The following is a 23,355-nucleotide window of genomic DNA, read 5'->3' on the forward strand; positions in this document are numbered from 1 at the left end:
AGGATAATTTAATACAAAATATTTTAAAAAGTGCCTTCTTTTTCTGCTATTACATATGTGATAAAAAATGTTATGCCTGTTTATTGTTCCTTGAAAGAATAATATTTTCAGATTAAAAGGCATTAACCTGATATGAAACGCAAATCTCTGGTTGAGGTCTATCTGCTGTTTATTCTGGTAAGGTCCTCAAAGGGAAAAGTTGAAAGCAGAAAATATGGAATTGATTATCAAGCTACGAAAAAAATTCAAATAAATGACTCTTCTTTGGAAACTGAAGAAGAGTAACAAGGCAGAAAATAATCACTTGAAAGGCAGGCTGCCTTTTTCATTATATTTTGGAAATGAGATAATTTTCTTTTTGAACACACAATTTATTAAGAGAAACATGGGAATGACTGTCGCTCCGCCTTCTTCTGCCTCATGCCCGACCAGATGTCTTTAGGAGTACAATTCCCAGAATTCCGAGTCAGCAGGGCCAGGAATTATGCCTTTTGGGAATTATGGGAGTTGCTCATATGCCTGGAACATACCGAGCTGGGGAAAGCTGCCTGTTTCAAAGTGTCTGGGCTGCTTTTCCCCAATTTTCCTCAATCTCTTGGGTAGGAAAAATACACGAAGGCAATTAGCAGCACCAGCAATGTCATTATTGGCTCAAAGTCTAACAAAGGAATAATTGATGGTATTATAATATGAATTACAACATGGGTGTCCAGCTTTTTGGCTTGCCTGGGCTGCATTATGTGAAGGGGAATTGTCTTTGGGCCGCATATAAAGTATATAATAGAGTTAATGTATATAAATATTGCTAAAAATCACATAATAATGTTAAAAGTTTACAATCTTGTGGGACTGCATTACTAGCGGTCCAGGGCTGTGTGCAGGCCACGTGTTGGACATGCCTGAATTACAAGAAGGATCTCTGTCCAAATAAATATCATGGAGATGAATTAGATCCTATTTGGATGGATATATAGAATTCTTCCCCAATTGGAGGCACCACACAGTGTTTGAGAGGCAGGATGGTAGGAGGGCATATTCCAAAAGTAAAAGTAAGATTTCATTGATTTATATTTAATTAAAATTAAGTACAGGTAGCTTTTGATTTACAACCATTCATTTAGAGACTATTTGAAGTGACTTACAACCAGTCTTCCCACTTAAAATCATCACAGCATATGTCTAGTTTAACGAAATACCCATCGCCTTTTTTTTTGGTTAAAGTGGTGTGTTCAAAATAGAAATGAGAGTTGGGATGTGGCATGTCCGGTTTGATGATGTGATGCAGAGGGAAAGACGAGTGTAAGAAAGGGAGGGTAAGACCTTGGGTTTCTACAGCAGTATACATGTAGTTTGTTATGTGTGATGGCCATTGGAATCTGGTGGTGCCTCCAAGAGACTCCATGGCTTCTTTCTCCTTATCTGCCAATGACTTCTGCTCCGGAAAAGTCAACAATTAATCCAGGTCAGACTTGTGAGTGGTCATTTGTCATTCTGCTATATAACTAAACTTCCTTTTTAAATGACTGGTTTGGCTAGATGAAGGTTGTGCGTCTCCTTCATTTCCTGTCATTGTTTCCCTACCAGCAATACTTTTTCCCCCTCTACATCTTAACTGGAATTGGCAGGCAAAACTGAATCTAAGGCCCTTGCTCTGATTCTAATATCCTCTTTTTCCCTTTGGGTGGAAAAAGCAAAATGGATTAAGAAGTTGTGAGGAGGTTCCGAGAGAGAGAGAGAGAGAAAGAGAGAGATGGGACAATTACATGCCTCACTGTTTTATGCAGTCTCCACCAAGCTAGTACTGTCTGCATACATTGGTTTACAACAGTGGTGGTTTTCAAATTTTTTTACTACTTGTTCTGTGGGCATGGCTTGGTGGGCATGGCAGGGGAAGGATACTGAAAAATCTCCATTCCCTCCTGATCAGCTGGGACTCGGGAGGCAGAGAATAGATGGGGACGGGGCCAGACAGAGGTGGTATTTACTGGTTCTCTGAACTACTCAAAATTTTCACTACCGGTTCTCCAGAACTGGTCAGAACCTGTTGAAACCCACCTCTAGTTTACAACTCCCCTAATCTCCATCCAGCACAGCTGCCAGTCCTTTGGCTTGAACTATTGTTGTTTAACACAACTACAGGACACCATGTTGAGGAAGGCCAATCTAGGTTGAAGCATTATAGAGTGATTGCTTATAAGTCAGTCATTTTCTTATTAGGGGCATTAGCCAATTCATTTCAAATTTCCCTAAATTTCCATAACACTCTTAGAGCAGGGAAAAAAGCCCAAGATGGCTTTTTGGATTGATGGACCCTGGAGATGAATGTTTTATGTCAATTCCCATTATGTCTATTCAGGCCCCAAATTGTTATATATTGCCTTATGTCTATAGGACCAAGTGGGCTTAGTCAGTGTCAACTGTCCAGGCTTCATTGGTATTCTGTTCTGCATGGAGGATTCTGATCTATAATCTCGGTTCCTGGAATCCACCATGTAGGGATGGCTGTCACACAATCCAGGTTCTCTTCATTTCTAAAACAGAAGAAATCTTTTTCATCAACTTGTAACTCTGAAAGTGTATTTTTGAAGTTGTGTACTACAACTGTTAAATTGTGAGCGTGGAGTTCAGACACTCAGATCCCCATTTTTCTATGAAATTCGCTGGACAAATTTATTTCTATAGCATAGCCTGCCTTACATGTAGGAAACAAAGCAAACAATTAAATCATACGTATTCTTTTTTCCCCTTTAATCAGCGAGTCTGACAACTTTATTGTCTTTGGAAACAGCTCTTCCTAAATCAAGTCCTCTTTGTTTGGAAGACTGCTACCTTTTGAGAATATCTGCCAACAATTTTATTATAACTGTTGGAGTTTAAATTAGCATTTGATTACTGTAAGTTAACTTCCTAGCAATTACTATCAGGAATAGATAATACTTTTAAACTGGGGGCACATTTGAGATTTTGAGAACAGAGCAAGTACCTTCACCAAATGACTCCCTTGGCAGGTTCGTGGGAAATATGGCCCAATCACAAGCACCCAAAAGTGAATGGGAGAATCTGTTTTAAGAAGTGCTGGATTCAGGCATAAGGCAAACAAGCGACAACTTAGGACCACACAACATGTTTGATATTTGTTTTCTTTTTGCTTTTAGAAATTACGTTTAAATATTGTTTCTAGGGCATGTTGCACTATATTATAATTTACGAGAGATATTAAGCCAGCCAAATGATAAATATGTTAGCAGTAAATGCATTTATTTGAAAATAATTTGTATTTTTCACTTTGAATGCCTTGTTATTAAACAATTAAAATAATTAAAAGATGTGCGTGCAAACATACCCACATATAATATTTTTTTGTGGTGACCCAAACTCCTGTTTTGATCTGCCCCTTTGTGAGGCCTTTTAGTTTAAATTTTTAACAAGTGGCCTCCAAACTTTATATAGCTTAATGCCTCACCAGGTCTAAACCTGGCACTGATTTCAAGGGATACAGATGCTGAAACCTGAAAGCAATTCCCGGGTCTATCAATCCAGGAATAAGGATATAAATGTCCAAAATTTGCAAGAATCAAATAGATTCTCCTTTCAGGTAGGTTTTTAAAAAAGAAAGGGACAGCCCCATTCTCTCTTTGCCTTTTTCCCTTTGTTCATGGGAGCATCACTTCTTGGGATCAAATCCAGGAAGGTAGAATTTCAATCCAGGAACTGCATTGGAGATATAAGGAAAATAGTCATCTAGGGAACAGTCAAACTAGATGTGGGATTAGTTAGTACCATATGTCTGGGGGTTTTGCTGATAGAGAATTAGCTGAGATCCCATTAGAAACCCTTGATGTTTCCTTTCCCCCACTCTTTATCCTTTGTTTTCTATAATTATTTTAGAAAGACTTCAATTCTGTCTTTCTGAAAGGATTCTAACATCTCCCTGATTGATTAAGCTACAGAAAAGGAAGAAAGCAAGAAAAGCAGTTGCTTTTCATCTGTTCTCAGGGAAATGTAACAGCATTTACCCAATTATCCCCCCCCCCCGGTCAGGTATGGGATGGGACTGTATGGAGGAGTTTTCCCATCCAAACCCAACCTACCATATCCAGCCACATGCAGGATTATGTGCATCCCATTACATCCCATGTTGTCATCTTTGAGGATCCCATATCATTCCTACAAATGAATCTGATGTTAGAGACTGGCACTGTGTTTTGCTTTGTGTTGGCTTCCTATTTAGTTTTACTTTAAATAAAAAAAATCTTTTAACAGATACAGATAGGGGAAGTTATGTGGTGGGCACCAAACGATGGAGGCTGAAGCATTCTTTGTGTCCATATGAACATTTCTGAGAACAGGAATCCAATTTGAAAAATAAAGACTGGGAAGCGGGAATCTTTATGTCTGTCTGTCTGTCTGTCTCTTCCTCCCTTCCTCCATTGGATATGCTTGTGAACTATGGCAGGATAGACTTTCCATAAGGATAAGGTTCTGTCAAGATGCCCATTTGAATTTCTAAATGAAAATGCTATTTTTAGACCCATTGTGGCACTTTCTTCCTGTTTTCTGCTGATTTAGCAGCAGTGTTACATTGTATGTACTTAGGCTAATACAGGATATCACTGCACAAGGCAATATGACAACCTCACTTCCTGACCTATGAATGATAATACAATGGTTTCAGTCACATCAGTCGCCCAGGCAGCCTGAGGCAAAGAAAGATCGGCATTCATTCAGTTGAAGTGACAGGAACATGGGAGGAGGAGGACTGAAATGTACCTAAACAACCTATAGATATAAACAGAAATTTGCTATCCATTTTGGAAGTCACAAGAAAAGTCTGCTGTCTGATCAAAAGCAATGATAGTTGGTATGATCTCAACGAGAAGAAAGATTTTTATGGCCCTGGGGAATGACATGTGAAAATTTGAAATATGAGAAAGGATTTGTTCTCTGTACTTCAGTATAGATATTGGATCTGAAATAACATTAGTCTTTGGCAAGTGGAAAATGCTATTTGGTTCATTATGCTCAATATATCACTTTACTGTTTTGATTATTTATTTTTTATTAAGCTGCTCATTCCCAAAGGCTCTTCATTGCTAACAATCAGAATCATCATAAAACAAGAAAATTCCCCTGAAAGTAATAAATGAACTAATGGTTGTACAATTGTATAGAAGGAAAAAAAAAACATACTAAGCCATGTGTTGACCAGGTGACCTAACCATTGCAACATGCCTTCCTCCTGGGATAGATTGAATGATTAGCTTGCAGGTGCTTTCCTCAATCTCTATGTAGAAGGTGTTCCAAAGCATGGAGACTGGATGAAAAAGACTAGCCAAAGTCAGTGTTGAGGAAACCAAAGCTACAGAGCTTGGTTCTCAATAACTCTGTAGCTCTTCATGGTACTTTATCCCTTGAACCAGAAATCCATCCTCCTTGTGTCATCCTTTGCTCAACACACTCTTTTAATCGTTAATACCTAGCTGTGACCATCCAGATGAAGTTATTTCATAGAAACATAAAACATAGAAAACATTGCAAATACCAGTTGCTATTTCTTTTCCAGACGGAGTGTGCAAACTATATCCGAGTTCTTTATCCTTTAAACCGGACTCATCTCTTAGCTTGCGGGACTGGAGCTTTTCATCCCGTCTGTGCTTTCATCTATGTGGGACACAGAGGAGAGGTAAGGAGTCAACGTGCATCTGAGGCAGACCATATAAGTACTATAGTGAAGGATCGAGACCCTTTTCTATTAAGAGCAATTGCGACCAACAATACCTCTCCTGGGGTGGCAAGTGGTGACTTTTGTTCGTTTGTAAAATGTTTCTTTGAGTCAGTCTTTTTTTTTTTAAACTGGGGGAAGCCAATTTGATTTAGTAGCTAAGATGCTGGACTAGAAACCTTCTACAGACCCTGAACTCTAGGCCTCCCTTATTTATTGAACTTGGCTGGGTGAAATTGGGTCAGTCATTCTCTCAGTCCAACTCATCTCACAGAAAGATTGGAAAATGGAAAATAGGAGAAGCAGGATGAGTTGCAAAAAATAAAGGTAGGATATAAAGCAAATATATCCTATTTCTTGCCTCACCAACAAAGGAAGATTTGTTGGTGAGGCAAGAATTCCTAAGCCTGCCCTTCTCTTGTGGAAAATGGTACTCTTTTATTTTATTCATTATTATATTTATAGCATCCCCTCCATTATTATAGAAATAAAGGCAGGCTCCTTGGGGAAGGAGGCTTCCCTCATTGATCCTTACAAGATTGAGAAGCAGTAACTGTCCCATGGTGTCCCAGTTGAGTGAGACCTGAACCCATGCCCTTCCAGTCCCATTCCAATGTTTCAACCATTACATCCCATCTGGTTTCCTCCATCAGCTCCCTTGTACTTGCCTTCCCTTCCCTTCCCATTTCCAAGGCAGCTGCAAAAAAATCAATAGCTGCCTATTGGTTTCAGACAATGGGGTAGTATTATGGCTGTTAATATACTATTAATATACTATTAAGTATATTCTTAATAGTGGTGAAAAGAAATAACTCAACTTCTGGACTGAAATGCATTCACTTTCCTTAATCATTGTTAAGAATAATTACAATTATCCTGGTTTTCCTGACTCATTAAGTTGTAGCTACACAAACATATAAATGAATGTAACAATATTGGAGAGAGAAGAATGCTGGCATGAGAGGAAGTCAACGATCATTGTTATAAAATACTACACTATAATGTACTGTCATATTCAACGCAATTCATTGTATTTAATACAGTAAACTACAGTTTTGCAAATAAAATTTTAAAAAAAGACCTCTTTTGGATCAGACAGAGATTTAATCAAACCAGCATCTTGTTACATTAGCTGACAGATATCTCTTGAAACCATAGAGAAGACTGGACAAACCTTTGATTGTTTTAACAGAGCTTTTCTTCTATGTGTACTAGTCTACTCACTTAATGCAGAAAGATTAAACCATGATATTTCCATTTCCAAGAAGGAATCAATACAGACGAGAGCAACTAGGTTTGCAATTCTTTGTGTTAAATGTCTTATCTTGTATTAAATTTGGAAAGGTTGATTTATGTGCTTATGCTTCTCGGATAGGAACAAAAAAACCCCTGATTTCTCAGTTCAGTTCAGTGCACTTAGCCTGTTTGTTGTTGCAACTAAACATAACTGCCATTGTGGAATTTGTCTAGCCTTCTCAGCCTTCTAAGAAGTGAATGTAGAATATATTAAGCTGTCAAGCGGATCAGTGCATTGCTCCATTCATATCTAACTCCTACTTATACTGCTTTCTTCCTCTGCCTGTTTTTCTGTCTGCTCTGTTTTTTAAAAAAACAAACCAAACTAAACCCCATTTATATTCCATCTGAAACATGTTCATTCACTCCTAGATGTACTTACATGGAGAAAGCAGAAATAATGTTAGATGGGGACAGATTTTTTTAAAAATGAAGAAGGAGTCCTTGGTGCTATCTGAGCTTGATTGTTTTCCTGCAGATGTTTCATAACTTAACCTAGGCAACATCATCAGTGCTAATAACCTATAAAAAGCAGTGAAATTGCAACTGTATAATGGTCTACATCATTGGTGAAATCCACATTTTTGTACTACTGATTCTGTGGGCGTGGCTTGGTGGGCATGGCTTGGTGGGCGTGGCAGGGGAAGGATACTGCAAACTCTCCATTCCCACCTCATTCCAGGCGGAAGAATATTGCAAAATCTCCATTCCCACCTCACTCTGGGACCAGCCAGAGGTGGTATTTGTCAGTTCTCTGAACTACTCAAAATTTCTGCTACCGGTTCTCCGACTTGCTCAAAATTTCTGCTACCGGTTCTCCAGAACCTGTCAGAACCTGCTGGATTTCACCCCTGATCTACATTAATATTATGCCATCTGTCTTGTGTTTGGGGGAACAGCACAAATACAGGCATATATAGGATATCTGGGATATGAGCTACAAGTACTGTAGCTTCCAAGGATGGATTCCTTTGGAACTGTGAGATCTGTTACGGAGGTTCCTAAACCTCCCTGCCTCCCTTGTGGTTTCTCACATTTTAAAAGATATCTTTTAAATTAGGAAATAACTGTGCTATGAAATGAAACAACAGTCTCCAGTGTTGTCTTGGTTTTCAAAAATGCCTTTGGGTCCCAAATAGGTCCCATAATCTTTTTCTAAAAACAAAAATGGTGGATGGCCGCCATCTAGACCTTTGGCCTATAACACACCTGCTCAGGAATGAGGTAAAATCAGTAGAAATCATCTGCTGAGAGAGAGAGAGAGAGAGAGAGAGAGAGAGAGAGAGAGAGAGAGAGACAGAGACCCTACATATCCATCTGATATTTTGATACTTTGTAACTGATTATGTTCCCCGAACTAGTCATTTTGTGTTTTGGTAATGCTCTCTTTAGGGAATTTTTGGGGGCGTGTGAATAGATCAAAAATTTGAAATGACAAGCAGACTTGACTATCTTGATTTTTATTCACTACCTTGTGAACCCCCTTGTACCTCTTGTCATTTTGCTTAAGTACCTACAAATGCCCAGGTCTGGAAGCAGCATTGTAGAAAATAACAATCTACTCTCTGTAATTTGCACCTATTGATCACATTGTTCAAAATTCTTGCAACCAGAAGGACCAAATCATTCTGTTTGTTTGATACCTATGTCCATTATTAGCTCAATCTCTTAGGAGGCTTTGGGGGCTATTTCTTGAAAAATGTATGGTTGTCTCTGTGTGTGTGTACGTATGCAACACCGTTCTATATATACATAAATTGTAAAACCTTTGGTATAATAAGGCATTAATAAAATTTGGTATTCTCTCAAACTCGGTTAAAACTCCAGTCTAGCTCTGTAAAGGACTAATACAAATAAAATCAAAACTAACCAAGAGTTAAAACCAATTAGCAGCCATTTGACCCACTGGCCTCTCATGAAAAACACCCCGATCAACAACCAGATATAAAATCTGTGGGTGGCATTTTTTTTTTATTTTTTTTTATTTTTTTTTTAATTTGATTTATATGCCGCCCTTCTCCGGAGACTCAGGGCGGCTTACAGTGCATTAAGCAATAGCCTTCATCCTTTTGTATATTTATACAAAGTCAGCTTATTGCCCCCACAAACTGGGTCCTCATTTAACCTACCTTAGAAAGGATGGAAGGCTGAGTCAACCTTGAGCCTTGGAGAGATTCGAACCAGCAGTAAATTGCAGGCAGCTGTGTTAATAACAGGGTGCTTTAAACCACTGTAGTACCAAGGCTCTTTTCCTTTCTTGTCCTTTCCTCATTAATCAAGCTGGCCTAAGCAGGAAGGTCGCCCAACTTCACCTCATAACCCCTCTTGGCTCTGGCAATTTCAGAAGCTTTTATGACCAAGCCTGTGGGAGAAAGAGTCCTTTCAGCACAGCTGTTTATCATGAGCCCCTGGGATGATCACTTGGACTTCTCATTTCATGCAACGCCCTTCCCAAATGTTCAGACTGACATCACCCTGGTTTGCCATGCAAAGCAGAAACACAATCTGAGCCCTGTGTTCCGGTTCGAGTGTGGGTGTGCGAAAAGCCTGAATGAAGGTCCCACAATTAGGTGATTTGAAGAGATCGCTTTGTCCAGCCAAGGAGATGACTCCAGAGAAACACTCAAAAATTGAAGAAATAGTATCAGCCTTGCAATTTTCAAAAGACGTAGTTTCATTATGCTGAGGGATATTTCTTGAAACTAAACAGGATAGTAGCACCAAAAACATTTTATCAAACAGTTAACCGTGGCAAGGACGTTTAATGCCTTTCTAGGATTGGCTGTGGCCTTTTCCTCCCTATATTGCGAGCTTGATCATCATTTATTTTGTCATTGACCAACAACAGTTACAGACAGTACTAAAATCAAACGTCAGCTTGTTTGAAACGATGAGTCAGGATCTTTGTGGCTCCATGCTGGTTTATCTGAACCTAGAATGAAACTGGCAATTTTTTTGGCAATTCTGAGGCTTGTAGTTTGCATTTCTCTTTTCTCTCTCCCTCCCTCCCTCCATGCCTCCCTCCCTCTCTCTCTTTACTGAGTCTCTTGAGTTCTTAAACCCAACTCAGTTTCTCCTTAACCTCTACTGCGACCTTTAATTCATAAAGATGTAAACATTCCAAGATCTATTGGCACTGAGAAAGCCATAGGGTTTATAATGGGATGAACATCAGTCTTAGTAACTTGATTTTTGCTTACATTAAGAACAAAAAACTGCTGTTACTTTCTCTTGGTGAATCTGTGCTATCATGACAAGGGTTTCCTTACACATTCTATGATCTGAGAACCTTTTGGAGTTCTCTTCATTCTTATCACATAAACATTTCCATGTTTCCTTTCACTCTATTAGTTTGATGTGGGCACCTAATTTTTCTCCCTCATTTCTCTTCCCAGCACATGTTCAGCATGGATCCAACCAGTGTAGAAAGTGGCCGGGGCAGATGTCCACATGAGCCTAATCGGGCGTTTGCAAGTACATTTTTTGGTAGGTGCCAAAGTAAATTAATCTGAATCTTGTATCCTAATAGCTGTACATGGATATTTACTATTTTATTATTTTATGTCATATTTTTTCCTGCTACTTAGTTTACTGTTTAAGACATTCAGCAAATAAGTGCTGGAAATAATTGAAGAAATGCATGATCTCAGGTGAACTTCTCAGGAATTGATCTTATAGGCTTCTTTGCCAAGCGTTTTTCTGTTCTCCAGAGAGAATTCAGTTCTTCAAGTGGATTCAGAAAAGTCTAGAAAGAATCTGTCCAACCATTCTTCCAGGTTGTTGCCGGTCACTCTGCTCAAGAATCAATAACTTAGGTTATTTGTCTGTAAGCATGTATTAGAAAGCCTCCTCTCTCACCATTTGTTACTCTGGGTGGCATACAAAATGAAAAAAAAAAACCCAATAACAATAATGAACAAAATTAAAAAGCTCAACAAAACCAAAAACATAATAAACTACTGAGGCTATATTTCTCCAAGGTCTTTCTTGAATTCCTATGTAAAATCTGCCAGGCAATTGCTGAATTTATGATTCTATAATAAATGTGAGTTCTGTTGTGTTTTCTAAACTAGAAAACACAACAGAAGAGCCTGTAGTACAGTGGACTAAAGCACTGTTATTAACATCTGCTGCTTGCAATTACTGCAAGTTCAAATCTCACCAGGCTCAAGGTTGACTCAGCCTTCCATCCTTTCAAAGGTAGGTGAAATGAGGACCTAGATTGTGGGGGCAATAAGCTGACTTTGTATAAATATACAAAAGTATGAAGGCTATTGCTTAACGCATTGTAAGCCGCCCTGAGTCTCCGGAGAAGGCCGGCATACAAATTAAAGCAAAACAACAACAACAACAACAAAAACTACCATTATAAATGGACAAGTTCTAAGACCTTAGAAAAGAGTGCAACACGAATAATCCAGATAGCAGGAGCTACAGTCAGCAGTATTGTGGGTTGGGGAAGAAAACAGTTGCTGTTTTGCTGAAATAAAAGACTGCTACTTCTTCTACTCTCGATTTCCTAATTTATATTTAAATCATGTTTTAATGCTCAGTGGAATATGTGGGAAGAACCAGGGTAAGGACAAGGATTGTTTAACCCAGTGTTTCTCAACCTTGGCAAGTTTAAGACTAAGGAATTATGGGAGCTGAAATTGACACATTTTAAGATTGCTGAAGTTGAGAAACACTGGGTTGACTTTTTAAAGACTATTATGTTGATGAGTTTTCCCTATGGATGTGAGGCCTGCTCCTTCTCAATATAGTCACGTTCATTTAGAATTTTAAATTGTTTTTATCAGATTTTAGTAATAATTTGTGTTTGGAATCTGCACTTTGATATGGCCCAAGGGCTAATCAATAAAGTAAACTATAACTGTATTTAGAATTTCAGTGTGATTTTGAGTCCATGTAATTTAAAAAAAGAAAAAGAAAAGACAGCTATAAAACCCAATTTATTCTCTCCAGGGACAACTGCTCCCCCCTGTGCTTCAATTATTTTCTTTCCTCATCTCACATAAAAATTGTGCTATACATTTCAGTGTTGCCTTTGGTAATGAATTGTTCATGGTAAGAAAAACGATGGGAAAAGTAAGAGGAACAGATGGAAGGATGAAAAATGGTAGATGAAATCATCTGGGCTTCCCTCCCCATCAGATCCCATGGGCTGTTGCATAATAAAGGGCTGATCTAGAAAGACGCTGAGAATTGATAGAACAGACTTTTCAAGAATGGTGTCAGCCTGGAAGCCATCTTTGCATTGGATCTTCAGGCCTGCCACATTTAGTGCTGTGGGAAACTAGGAGGGGGGATTGTATGGAGCAGGGACGATATATAGTCATAATAACATTCCTTTCTCTGAGAGTCAAGGACATCTTGCCCTGCACCTGGAGGGGTGTGACAGGGAGGCATCTCCATTTGGGACGGTGCATTGATTGGGCCATGTGATGGACATGTGGGTGCTGGGCAGGGATTTGGACTTTTCTATGGGTGGGGAAAACCTGGAAGCTTTCAGATTCGGATTTTCCCAGATGTGCCAATATGACATCTCTAATAAAAATGGAACTTTGAGGAACTTCGAGCCTTCTTTCGTTGGGGGTGTTACTTGGAACCCTGACAAATGGCAGCCAAGGAATCTCCTGTTTAGATCTGACCTCTGTCATAAATGCAATTGATGGCTTTAGACAAGCTATCCATTCTCACCTTGAACCATCTGTGAATGTTACCAGGCAATCAGAATACTCATGAAGTTCTTTCAATATAATGGGATGCGTGCTGGTGCCTTTATTATTAAAGGTGTTAACAAACACAAAACTTGTGTACAAACAGCTACTGTTTTTAATTAACTTATTCCCTAGGTGGAGACTTGTATACGGGGCTAACAGCCGATTTCTTGGGCAGGGACTCCGTGATCTTCCGGACCATGGGACATCGCTCTTCTCTACGTACAGAGATGGACCAGAGGTTGCTTAATGGTAGGGAAAAATTACTTACAACTCTTCATCAAGTGAATAGGCACATAGTGAACATGTAAATATGCAGTTTTAGAGAAGTTGGGATTGCTTCATTTTAGGCCAAAGGTCTTCAAACTTGGCAGCTTTAAGACTTGTGGTGTGGTGTGGCTATGCTGGCTGGAGAATTCTGGGAGTTGAAGTCCACAAGGCTTAAAGCTGCCAACTTTGAAGACCCCTGTTTTAGGCAAACAATGAAATAGGTGTGTGTTCCATGAATTTTGTGCATGGGATCATGACAAGGGTATAAAGGGGATTAAACAAAGCTCATGTAAAGCTCAGAGATAGTCAGAAGAAAAGTGACTGACAGAAACCCATATAAAGTACAGAGCAATCAATGAAAAAGGGAGTGTTGTCCACGAAAATAAGAATGGGGGAAAAAAAGGTGAAATGGAGGTCATGATCACTCTAAATTTGTACATGGGAAAGAGGAGGAGATGGGGAAGTGTTTATATAACTAACCCTGTATAGTTTTAATAAGAAGAGTCCTTATCTGTTATCTCTCTTGGCAATAACATTCATTGACTGTTCCAAGACAGAATCTGCCAAGATTTTAAACTTTTAGGACCAGCACCAAGCTACAAACTGCTTCTGGGGACCTTTTTTCTTAATCTGTCCAATTATTTTTTTTTTCCCCTCAGCTCCCAAATTTGTTGCTGCTTATATGATCCCAGAGAATGATGATCGGGACAATGACAAAGTCTACTTCTTCTTCACGGAGAAGGCGGCAGAGTCAGACAGCAAAGGGCATGCCATCTTCAGCCGTGTGGGCAGAATCTGTGTGGTGAGTTTCTCAGGTCATTGCCAGGCATAATGGTGGCCCCTTAGAGACATGTGCTAGTATTGATCTAAAAATCAATGTGTGTGAGGGGGGGAGAGAGCTTGCAGCTCTGGATATCATACTTTAAAATCTATAGGTCCTGGGACAGCTTATGCCCTGTGAAGTGGTTGCTTGCTGCTCTTATGGGCCTTTGGGATTTAATTTAGGAGAAGCAGTTGAATTATTGTATGGTACTTGAAGGTAAAGGCCATATGATGTGTCTTCATTTTATTTTTATTGCTGCTCTGTTGTTTTAGTGGTATATTGTAATGTGTTTTGAGGATGTTATTGCAAGCTGCCTAGAGATCTAGAAGGAGACAGTATATAAATTAATGTAATAAATAAATCATAAATATAAATTAAATGACTCAGTTGACATCTTTACGCACAACTGAAATGGATCATTTGGTCTTTGACTAGTGCCTAATTATATTTTACGGGTGAGTTTAAAGAGATTTATTAATAGATATAAGGCCACTTTATAGCACAAGGGCATGTCATTTTGTGATTTATGGTATTGCTAGTTATTATGAAAAACTGTTAAGCAATAATAGCCTTCAGTCTGTTTGATTGCTTGTTTTCTGTGAGTCAAATGAGAATATGAGAAATGAGAATATCTGAATGTGTACATTCATTTTATTGATTTTTTTTAAAAAAAGATATATTTAAAGATGATTTCTCTCCTGGTATCAGCGACAGAAATAGTGCTATATAGATTTCGTTTGTGGCTTAAATGGCATTGCATGCTTTTATGCAGAAACAGCAGAGGCTAAACCAAAACCTGCACCCACAATGTATAGATTTCCACACCAGAAGGGATAAATGTTTCAACTTCATTTTTGCTTTGTAAGACCCTGTGTGAATTCTCAGCTTCCCTATTAAAAAATACACCCAAGAATTGATAATTTGGATTTACACAGAAGAAATAATCAAACTAAATTAGACTCCAGAGGAATGGCCTCTGGAGATTGGAACAAAAAACTTTCCAGGGAAAGGATTGGCATGTGTGATCTGCAGCCAAGGGTCCAAATGAAAATCAAGTAGTAACCGTTTTGAAGCCCTAAGCTCTGCTGGTAAACAAAAATTGCCTCTAGGACTTGGCAGTGTTACTACATATACACTGAACATGGAAACTTTTTAAAAGATTTCTCTCTGATCATGGAGGTCTTGCCTGCTTTAAATTAAACAAAGTTGTCCAACCCAGCTCAGAAAACTTGGAGAGGCTAAATAAATTCGCTAAAGAATTTGGGGAAGATGTTATCACTATGTATGAGTTCTGGTGAATGGTATAGGTGATCAAGTAGGAATTTATGGACTATTGTAGCCTAAGTGTTCAGAGTCGCTCGGTAGTGAGATAGATGGCATATCAATTTAATAAATAAAAAAATATGCAAAAAGTGAAATAGCCAAAGTTGGATGTGTTGCTAAACTCAAATCAAGATTAAATAATAATAATAACTTTATTGTCATTGTACGTGTATACACAATATACTCATACAATGAAATTCACTTAACACCCAAAGACCAGGTCCAACACACATAACAATCCCCAAACACACTCCCACCCACCACAATTCCCCAATTAAAATGCCCGCAGGAGATAATGTGGTTTTCACGTTGTATTTTCTTTTTCTACTGTTGGGACATGTGCACTCCTTATATAAACTTCCTTTCACCAAAGTGCCTTACATCCCAAAAGATGAGGTCTCACAGTGTTTCATGCAAGGAAGTTCCAAGCAGTCGCTCTCATATATGATGAAAAAAGAAAGGAAGTTGCAAGAGCAGATACGTAACTAAAAGACTCCTTGATACCTTTGCCACAGTATTTAGCTTTATGTGGCAGTGTCTTTTCTCCCTTCTTGTTCATTATAATTGCTTATTTGAGATCAGTTTCATGATGGGGTAATATAACATTGTTGGGATTTGTAATGGGGTTATTTTAACACAGAGAGCTGAAATGCAGCTAGTTAAAGCTGGAAAATGCTTAGAAAACCATTACTGATAGTGTTCTTTTTTTTCTTTTAATTTGATTTATATGCCGCCCTTCTCCGGAGACTCAGGGTGGCTTACAATGCGTTAAGCAATAGCCTTCATACTTTTGTATATTTATACAAAGTCAGCTTATTGCCCCCACAAACTGGGTCCTCATTTTACCTACCTTTGAAAGGATGGAAGGCTGAGTCAACCTTGAGCCTGGTGAGATTCGAACTTACAGTAATTGCAGACAGCTGATGTTAATCACAATGCTATCAGTCTGCTGAGCCACCAGGCTCTTCTTCAATTTACAGTATGTTCACTGGCTTCCAGTAATCACCCACCTAAAAATAGAACCATCTGAAATATTATTTTTTTTAAAAGGATTTAAAATGTTTCGAAACAGGAGGGGAGAAAATGTTGACAAATGTATCTGAAACTTAGGTGAGCCTACTTGATTCTGGTTTATCCTGAACTGAATCCTGATTTATATGTACTGAAGTTAAACCTGCTGTCCCCTTGTCTCTGCTTCCTAAAGAAGAGCAGCGAGTGACGTAATGGAGGAGGTCTGTTTGGAACAAGTTGCTGGCCTTAAGTTCTCCTATCAAGATCTCCTCTTTGGTAGGGCCTGGTTCTCGTAGGCTGTATAAATCTTGCCTGACACAATTGTTTCTTTTCCAGCCAAGTTATGAACATGGACCTTTTCTTTCTGGTGATTCTCTTTCTTGTAATTCCCCCCCCCCAAAGTGACTGAGGGGGAGACTGGTGTTGCTGTATGGGAGGAAGGAATAATACTTTAAAACTTTTGAATTCAGTTATTCTTCCAAATGGAAGTGTCCCAATATTTCTGTTCAAGCCATTTTCACTTCCTCCCTTCTTTCTTCAACTGTTCTTTTTACACTTCTCCTGTGAGCAGTTCCTTCTAGCCAAAAGTTCCACAAAGCCATTTTGATGCCAGCTTCAGTTCTGCTTCCTGGATCTCTCTTCATCATGCATACCTGAAGTGTAATGTAATGAAAAACTTACTCTGCAAGGAAACAGGCTAATTGTAGAAAAAGGAAAGGTGCTGATCATAGAGGTTCCTCTTCATTGAACCTCTATGGTATTGTAATTGATTGTGTCATCTGAGTAACATGAGAGCCAGTTTGATGTAATAGTTAAGGCATTGGGCTAGACACTTGGAGTTCTGGTCCTACCTTAGGTAGAGAGGCAGCTGGCTGATCTTGGGCCAGTCACATTGTCTCAGCCCTGGAAGTAGGCAATGGCAAACCGCTTCAAAAATCTTGCCTGGAAGACAGCAGGGACTGAGTTCAGGCAGTCAACAGGAATCAAAACTGATTTGAAGGCACAACATAAATAAATTGGAGTGATAGGTCATTAACAAAACTCTTTAATATTCCCCTTGGTATTTTATGACATTTGTCTCATGTAGAAAGCCATAGAAATAACTGAGAAAAATGGATCTATTGCAAATACATTCCTAGCTCTTTAATTTTCTCGTTCTTATTGACCAAGAACCTTTTCTTGTTGGAGCACTAATGAGCTTACTTTTTAATAGGGATATACAGTGCTTCAGATTTGAAGCCAAAACGGTGCTTTGGAGCTCATGTGGGCCTATATGTAATACCTGATGTAACTCCTTAATCCAAACATGTCTTTCCTGGAATTACTGACTGGCTGTGGAAAGCAAATGCATGATTCCAGGAAAAAGCACAGTTGTTTGAAGGAATTGCAGATAAGCGCTATATGAAAGACTCCCTCCACTATCTGAAACACCTTTTTATATTTGGATCTGAAGCGTAGATGAGCTGTACTTTTTAATCCCACTCTTAATGGCACTCCCCATCATTGTAAACTGAGGGCTAAGATGATGCATCACAAATAAAACCCTCCACCTTTTTCTGAGACTGGAAGCCCCCCTCTTCTCTCCCAGCCAATGCCCACTTTAACAATTCTCTGTAACTTTGGTAATTGCCAAGCTTCTCCAATAAAATGGAGAAACATTTCCATAGGTTCCTGGAGGGAATTGGGGTTGGATCTCTTCCCAACTAAAAATATTTTGAATTATCTTGACTCATTTCTCTTCATAAGGTTTTCAGGTAGCAGAATAGTTTTTCTTTTAAAAATGAATATCTAAAAAGGTTATTTTCAGCTGCAGCCACGTGCTAAATCTTTCTTGCTTATTTGTTTGGAATCAGCAGAACATTTTTACATGCCAGTGTTCATGAAATTTTACTAAATATTGATTTTAAGTATCTTAAGATTTTATGTATATGTAAAACATGTACACATGTACAACTCTGAACTTACTTAAAGTAAGTTTACTCATTTTTTAAAAACGCAAAGAGATAATCAATTACACCAATTTACAAGTTTAACAAATTCAAACATATATTGAAGTTAAACCATTATAAAATATATACAGAATAAAAATAATAAGGCAGTAACAAGAAAAGGCAGCAACAGAAGGTTAAAATTACAGCAGAATTATTATTAAAAGGCAGGCAGAATAAAAATGTTTTTACTTGGCACAAAAAAATAGCAAAGATGGTGCCAGGCGTACTTTACTGGGGAAAGCATTTCAAAGTTGGATGCTGCAACTGAAAAGGTAAGATTATATGCTCTAGCTTGGCCTACTCTGCCCACAAACTGGAATTCAATCCTGACAGGCTCGAGTTGACTCAGCCTTTCCATCCTTCCAAGGTTGGTAAAATGAGGACCTAGATTGTTGGGGGCAATATGCTGACTCTGTAAACCACTTAGAGAGGGCTGTAAAAGCACTAAGTGTTATAGCTAGGTGCTATACCTGAAACACACCTGAAACAGATCCTTTGCTTTGAGATGCCGTTGATCATGACCAAATTATCCATTTGAAACAAACAAGTAAATCAATCAATCTGGGTTTTCCCAGATTAAGTTCAGCATCTAACCAATCTGGCAGCTTTCAAAAAGCTAAGCAATGTCAGATCTGGATTAATACTTGAATGAGAGGCCACCAGGAAAATCTAAACTGTAGGGTAGATTAGGAAGAAAAATGGTTTCATTGTCTTGAGATATTTATAAAAATAATAAAGATGTGATAAAAAATCTGGAAAAAAATAAGCATATGGAAATATTCTGTGTACTCACAGTAAAACACATAGTCTGAGAAAAAGTAGTTACCGGTATCTGAATCTCACTCATCAAGAGTAGATTTTAATACACAGAAACTGAGCTTTTAGCCATTTTGGCAGAGCTAAGTTAGCTTAGATGATACAGTGCAGACAGACTGTGAGGAATACACCTTCCCTTAATAACTCTCTCCCATTTTTTAGTACCTGCTGCCCAAGATGCCTCTAATGACTAATGATAGGGCCCACACTGGATGGCTTACACAAGGAAGGGAGAGGGCAGTGCTTTATTGACTTTAAAATTGTCAGTAGGTGATGCAGTTCAGTGATGAAATATCTGGTAAATCTAGAAAGCACATTTCAGTCCAATTCTGGCATCTCCATTTTTCAGACAGCAGATAGAGTGGCTTGCCTGGTAGAGACCTGAGAGAATCATTTGCCCAGATTTATTTCTATTGGCTTTGAAAGAACCAGTGGCTTGACTCAGTCTCAGATAGCTTCACCTTTTCTTATGCAAGCTATGGAACTAGTTAACCAGGTCATTTCTGGCTCAAGTGAGAACTCTGGGTTGATTTGCTTGATGATCTTGTTTTGTTTCTTTGACTGTCCGTGGTATGCTTGGGAATTTTCTTCAACACTGAAATTCAGAAGTATCATTACTTTTTCTGTCCAGCTTCTTCATAGTCCAACTTTCACTTTCATGGAGTGTCACAAGGAAGACCTCACATCTGAATATCTTTTCCAAGCCCTTCATCCAGTGCCAGTCTGTGACATATTTCTTGACTGCTGGTTCCTTTACAAGTTACGTGCAATCATTCATTTTCAACGCCTGGTGACCCCACAGATAGATTTCCTTACTTGTTAAGAGAGGATCCCCTCTTCAAAATAGGTATCCAGCAAACATCATAGCATCGTTGTATACTTGAAATGTCAAAGAGCATCTCCACCGAGTGGGGAAGTGAGGGTCTTACGCCCCCGCTTACTATTCCATGCTTGGTTGAAATTGTTCCAGTACTTTTGGTTGAGCACTTTGTAAAAAACATTCATCTCTTTAGCCACCCACTCCCCTTCATTCTTGGGATTCATCCGTTCTTACGCTCAGTGCTAGAGCATTAACATTTTGATGAATGAGTACTACTGTTCCATCTCACCATATCTCAGAGCTATGGATGCTCCATGGCAACAGTGAAGGCCAGAAATGCTGGATGGAGCTGTCTATGAGTGTGTAAAGAGACTGAAATCCAGAAAGTTAAGCTTGTTCAGGTCTAGAGTTCCTTTCTCCTATGCTCCAACTGGCCAGCTCATTTGTGACTTGATTTTGGTAATTTATTGCCATTGTTTTTTTACCATACTGGGATATATTAATACGTTGCTAGCCTCATCTTTAAGATTCACCTCCCTAGACTCTGCGGAGTGGGTGTGGTTCATAAGGCTCTTTGGGATGTTGCAGTCTGTCATATTACAGCATGATAAAATGTATTTGGATTATTCACAGCATATTTTAGGAGAGCCTATTTTTTAATGTTTATATTCAACTAAAATGGAGAGCAGTCTACTGTCTCTTAAATCAGGGAAAGAGAGGCTATTGCCAGATGAGCCAATATGCTGCACAACAGGCAGCAAAGAATTTTCTCTAATTTATCATTTGATGCTTGGCCTGAACCTGGGTGTGTTCCACACATGTTCCTATTTTGGGGGATGCTTCAGACATATTCCTGTTCTTCTGTACGAAATGTTTGCCAGTATATTCTTTTTCTCTCTTAATATTTTATAGCCAGAGGAATAGAGCAAATACAGACAATTCTCAACTTACAACAGTTCTTTTAGTGACTGTTCAAAGTTACAATCGCAACATCCCCTGATCACATGATCAAAATGTGGATGGTTGTGTTGTGACCTAGGCTTCCTGAGAAAGCATATATCACAATCTTAGTCCCCAAAAAACTCTTTTATTGAGACGGCTGTGAATTATGGTCATTCACAGCCGGTAATGATTCAGTCTGTGAAGATTCCGACAGATGTCTGCTCGAGTTGACACAGTCTTTCAGGGTAATGTTGATAAGCACCCATCTTTATCTCCCTTGAAACTCTGCCAGAGACCTAATTGTCAATTAGCTTTGCAAGGCCAAACGGAGCACAGAGTCAAATGGACTTCTCAGAGCTTGAATTGATTATATGAACTAATTGCTTCCTGCAAAGGCTCACGATCATTTGCTCCTCTTTTATGTCTTATGGGAGGGGCCAGTCATCTCCAAGCCTTACTCCTGAGTCACCCTTTTTTTTTTCTTAATTGTTCTTGCCTTCTGGCAGCTCTGTGCATGCGCCCACTGGGAACAGGCTCACACTGTTCTTCTGCCTCACTGATGTCAGATTCCAGAGGCTCCAGAGGCAGCACATAACTACCAGATGGCCCTGGCCCCCTTTCTGCCTCCAACGCAGAGCCCTCGTCCGAGCCTTCCCCAGACTCCACGACTGGCCCACATTCCTCCCAACCTCCTCACTGTCCAAATCTGCTGTCAGCTCTGCTGGCCGCTGGCGGGTCACAACAGGTTGGCAATTGACTCATATCTGTGACAGTTGCAATGTCCCCGGTCACATGATCACCTCTTGTGACGTTCTGACAAGCAAAGTCAATGGGGAAGCCAGATTTATTTCACAGCTTAACAACTTCAGTGATTCATTTAAAAACTGTGGCAAGAAAGATTGTAAAATGGGGCAAAACTCACTTAACAAATGTCTTGCTTAACAACAGAAATGTTGGGGTCAATTGTGGTCATAGGTGGAGGACAACCTGTACCAAAAATAAATAAGTAAAAAAACCCTGAACAGGGAAACATAGATGCTTATTCAAAATCTACATATATTAGGAAATGACCTCTTTGAGACACTTTTCCAGAGAATCCTTGTAGATCCCGGGGATCAAACTTGATCATGTCATGTCACGTATTGTGAGGTTTTTTTGCCTTTGCGAAGCCAGGGTGGGCATGGCCTGTTTGTGACGCATCCAGCCCGTGGGTCACCAGTTTGATAGGCCTGTTATAGATGGATAGTAGTCAACCATCTTTCCCCTCTTAATTGTGTGTATGTGTCTATGTAAGAGAGAGAGAGAGAGAGAGAAAAGAAAGGGAGAAATGGAAAACTACATTAAATAAGAAGTGGAAAAAGAGGGAGGGTATCAAATAGAAAATCATCCAATCCACTCTAAATATTTGCCTTTGAGGCAGACTGCCTGCATTTCTAAAAAACACATCTGGAAACATCTATAGCTAACAATTCAAAGGCTTGCCATATTTGTGAAGCAGAAGTCGGAGTTTGGCCTCTGCAAAGCTAAGAGCCAGCCTAATGGGCAAGACATGATCCAGTCTCTATCACAGCCATTAAAAAATTGGGGGGGAAAAAAAACCCTCTCTCTGCCTAAAGAGCTGTTGAGGAGAAGTATTTGTCAGCTGGAAATTATCCTAGTGGCGCCTGCCTGCAATAATTCAAACTCTCTGCAACAAGTCATAAAGTCACTGTACTACAATGGACTAGAGAAATGGAGATGGCAGATTTCCATGTAAATAGGCTAATTCTGCTGGCTGTGAATTGCTTGTTCTTGTCCTAATCCTGCAAATAAACAATGAAACATAGAGATGAAGCAATTATTTGCTGGATTAACCAGCCTTTCTACAAAGAGGGATTTTGTGTTTAAGAGGCATCCAGGATGGGGATCTAATTTGATTTGCAGAGTTGGCAGCAGGGGCACAGATAAATCAAGGGCGGGGAAGGGGGAGGGTAAGTACTCTGCTTAGTTAAGACAATCTATGGCCTTGTCCTTTTGCCTCTTTGGCAGTCAAAACACACACACACACACACACACACACACACACACACACACACACACACACACACGATGGCCGGGTTTAACCACTGCAGTCGCTTAAGGGTATTAATCCACAATAATTCCAGAGGGATTTCTGGATCTTGTAAGGGTTGCTTTTGTGAAGGAAAAGGAACAGTTGTCATAGAACAATACCTGAAATGTAGTGCTGGTAATTGTGGGAAGATAGTTGGAGTCTATTTTGGTTCCTCTATGGCAGAGAAAAACAGACATGTGTTAGTTGTGGGTTATATTGAATATTTGGGAGGGAGAATGAAAACCACATTGAGCAGGGCAATGAGGAAAAGTAGGTAGGGTCACATTACATGGGTAGGCTGAACGAAGATTTTCTGTCTCTTTCCTGGGGTTCTGGGGATGTTGGGGTATTTTTCTTTGCATTTTCTTGTTGCAAAGAATAATTTTAGTATGTATACTGTTACTTCTTTTTGCTTCCTGTAGTGAAACGAGAGTTATTTTAGTCAGAAGTCTAAAGTTTATTTGGAGGAGAAATAAATATAGTTTAAGATCTTGCCACCAACTTCCCAAAATGATAAAGTTGGTTGTTA

General features: G+C 39.2%; 1 protein-coding gene across 1 annotated transcript in view; it reads left to right on the forward strand.

The window, feature by feature from the left end:
- The window catches only part of SEMA3G (semaphorin 3G), an 89,727-nt gene that overhangs the window by 48,183 nt on the left and 18,189 nt on the right, over window positions 1-23,355 (forward strand). Inside the window, exons 4-7 of the mRNA XM_034439718.3 lie at window positions 5,564-5,683; window positions 10,414-10,504; window positions 12,874-12,990; window positions 13,668-13,810. Of these exons, the coding sequence (XP_034295609.1) occupies window positions 5,564-5,683; window positions 10,414-10,504; window positions 12,874-12,990; window positions 13,668-13,810 (471 nt within the window). The remainder of the gene's footprint in view (window positions 1-5,563; window positions 5,684-10,413; window positions 10,505-12,873; window positions 12,991-13,667; window positions 13,811-23,355) is intronic.

Source organism: Pantherophis guttatus, chromosome 2 (assembly GCF_059756535.1).
Source record: "Pantherophis guttatus breed Tessera chromosome 2, ASM5975653v1, whole genome shotgun sequence".
In the NCBI taxonomy this organism is placed as follows: domain Eukaryota; kingdom Metazoa; phylum Chordata; class Lepidosauria; order Squamata; family Colubridae; genus Pantherophis; species Pantherophis guttatus.